The sequence below is a fragment of the Primulina huaijiensis genome, unplaced genomic scaffold (genome assembly GCF_012295235.1).
Source record: "Primulina huaijiensis isolate GDHJ02 unplaced genomic scaffold, ASM1229523v2 scaffold207868, whole genome shotgun sequence".
NCBI classification, from domain to species: Eukaryota; Viridiplantae; Streptophyta; class Magnoliopsida; order Lamiales; family Gesneriaceae; genus Primulina; species Primulina huaijiensis.
Window position 1 is genome coordinate 740 of NW_027355036.1, and position 3,353 is coordinate 4,092.

Genomic DNA, 3,353 nt, shown 5'->3' on the forward strand with positions numbered 1-3,353 from the left:
CTTAGAGTATTTATTATCAAATATACTGTTAATAAGAATTAAAAAATATTATAAATTTATGAATTATTATTTTTCTTTATCATAGTTTAAATTGATTTTAAGATAAAACATTAATATATAACGACAAAATTGATTATTTTATAAAAAAAAAACAATTTACTATACTAAGTACAAACGTGAATTTGTTTGATATGTAATTATAAGTTATAATTACAGTAAAATGTGCAGTTAAAGATATATTATTTTAGAGAGAATATTATAAGTAAAAGTACACACATCATGCTTGAAATAAGTATTACATACAGCACAAAGCCTGCGTGTCATGCCCGAAACCTTAAACAAATCCATTACGACAAAATAATTATGAAAATGAACCAATGTTTTGGTTGGTTACATTCTTTCAAAGACATCAAAACTCCAAAAAAACACAAAAAGATTAAAACTGAAATAAAATAAATAAAAGGAACATCCATGCGATGACTTTTCCATACTGCCTCATGAATCTTGATCCACATTCCAATTACCTTCTCGATCACTTTTATGTCTCTCAAATTCTTCCCAATTTCGAATAGAATAATTAGAATTATTCGAAGAAGAAGAAGATGTCGATGAAGTTCCGAATGGTAGCTGAAACCTGAAGAAATCTTGCTCTTGCAGCTGCTGAGAAGAAGAGGATATACTTGGTACTGCATTATGTAACGAACCCTCATCATAAAAATAAGGTCCTGATCCACTAAGAGAAGTCGAAAAATTTTGGTAACCGATCGAATTATTATAACCATGATCAATTACACCGGACGGCGCGAACTGCGAGTTATATTGATGAAAATTCAGATGATTACTATTTTGTTGATATGGAGCTGGAAACTGAGCACCACTTATATTTCCAAAAGGACGTGTGATGCAACTAAACTCGGATTTTTCGGCTTGAAGCCTTTCGGGAAAGTTGAGTTTGGCTTTGCTTCCTTTGAATTTGAGTGCTGCTTCATCGTATGCAAGAGCTGCAGCCTCGGCGGAATCGAAAGTTCCGAGCCAAACTCTTGCTGCTTTCTTGGGATCACGTATCTCCGCCGCCCACTTCCCCCACGGCCGCTGCCGCACTCCTCTGTAGTGTCTTCTCTTTTGGTTTGGACTACTCCCTTTTCATTTCATGTAATAAAAACTAGTCATGATACGTGAAAATAGCAATTTTAAATTAATGAAAGATGCATTTTTTTTTACAAGGCAATCTCATTTTTTAATCTTTTACAAAAAGTATATAGTTGGTAGTGCATTTATTGTATTTGTTAAATATCGTCTACTGAAAATTATCAAAAAATGCCACTCTTATACAACACTAGAGCCAAGAACTAGTACAGCTACGTACACAAAGGTTTTGATATATGTATCATTGTGAAAGATTTCACAAAACAGTCTAATTTTTACCACACAACTCGCGCACACACACCACACGCATACATATACTAGCAATCGAAGCACTCGTATTCTATGCGCATCAGTATATTGATGGTTTCTCCTTTTTTTTTCGAATAGTGATTTTTAATTTATTTAATGAAAGTGATTTTAAATAACAAACCAATTAATGTATTATACACCATCGTACAAAAAAGATTTGAGGGTTTAGTAATCCTACATGTATGGATATAATTAATACCTTCTTCTTGAACGAGCGATGCAGGTGCTGTGGTTGAATGATGATGATGATGATGGGGTTGCTCCGCCGATGAGTTTAATACATCGACAGAATCGGGTAATGCTAGATTTTCTCTGGTGCAGCCGATGACTTGGGATAGAACAGATACCATAGCCGACATGTCGTATTGGGATCGAGCTGAGTATACAGGGAATAATGGGTCATGACCATTAATATCCGCTTTCTCCTCCGATTCATTGGATGAAAAGGGCCTCTTCCCATTTCTTGGATCCACCGTGACTGTCTTCTGTTCTTCGACTTCAAGTGGAATGATCAAATTAAAGAGGTGAGAGTGATTGATTGTGTAGATGGGGAAGCTTAAGGTTTTATAAGAGGAGGAAAAGAGGAGCTCCACAAAGTTGGAAAGACAAATGAGAAAATATTTCATCTAGGGTTTTTATTTTCTTGAAACTATTATTTTAATTTCTAGGGTTTACTTTTTTTTGAACTAGGATTTACTTGGATATTGATTATGACATATTGAAAGAAATGGCAAGCTAGCGCAATATTATAATTAAGTGTGATAAAATATATTTGTATATTGTTGAATCTCATATATAGTATAATAAAGTTTATATATTATATTGAAATAAAATGGCTACAAATTAGTGTGGATTCTCATAAGTGTCAATCAATGACATGTCGACACCACGTCAGAAAAATGAAAGCGACCGAAAAATTACGATCGATTAAGACTAAAATTTAATGATATAGAAAACAAAAATCGTGAAATGATTATGACCAAAACTGCAACTTTACCTAACAATCATATTTCTTCAAACATACAATTTTGTTTGGCCAAAATATTCCACCCGAAATCATTTCCAATTATTTTAAGATATTTGTTGTGTGAAAATCAACTAATGTATTGTCAACTTTTGAAAACGTAGCTCAAACAGTTGGTTCAAACTTCAAACTGGTTTATTAATTCAAACACTAATATCAACACGCACAGATTTTTCTCTCTACTTTATTAGAGAAAACATTATCTTATGTTTTTTTTTTTTTTTACCTTTTTATCATGCGTCAACTTTCCAAATTTATTTCGAATTCTAAAAGACATATAAGAAATACTATTAAAAATTATGGATGATTTAAAATTGGATTGATTTAAAACAAATCGAAGTCCAACCGAATTGAACACACCTTAGATTCTGATTTTGTTTTCCCAACAAAAAAATAATGTATTTTTGTGGTTAATAATGATAAACGATAAGATGATTAATGACTTTCATATTTGATGGGAATGTTCACAATGTATTTAGTTCTTTGAAAGTTTGGTCATCTATATTATCAAATTTCAGTTTTAGTTTTGTATATATCTTTTGATTTTTTTGTAATTTTAGTCATATTTCATTATAACTTTATAGAATAAGAGATCGATAGTATGGTAGAAAGAAGAATTCATTTTTTTTACCATATTATCAAATTAATAGAATACTACCGATTAAAGTCCCCTCATTTCATTTAATTTAAGATGCGAAATTGGAATCATTTTCATTAGACTTCATCAATTTTTGTCAGAAGGAAAGTCTATTTTTTGCTCCTTATATTTTATTTAATCAAATTCATTTTAAAATTCAAATGAATTAATCATTTTGACTAAATGTTTTTGCATAAATGATAAGTAGAAAGGCGGTAAGAACTAGAATGAATAGTG

General features: G+C 31.2%; 1 protein-coding gene across 1 annotated transcript; it reads right to left on the minus strand.

Moving 5' to 3' along the window:
* Positions 1–283: 283 nt before the first annotated feature.
* Positions 284–2,119, minus strand: LOC140966752 (uncharacterized). Its single transcript, XM_073427006.1, has 2 exons — positions 1,655–2,119; positions 284–1,139 (listed from the first exon to the last, which is right to left on the minus strand). The coding sequence occupies exons 1-2, from the start codon at positions 2,079–2,081 to the stop codon at positions 496–498; spliced, it is 1,071 nt and encodes a 356-aa protein (XP_073283107.1). The 5' UTR covers positions 2,082–2,119; the 3' UTR covers positions 284–495.
* Between the last annotated feature and the right edge of the window lie 1,234 nt (positions 2,120–3,353).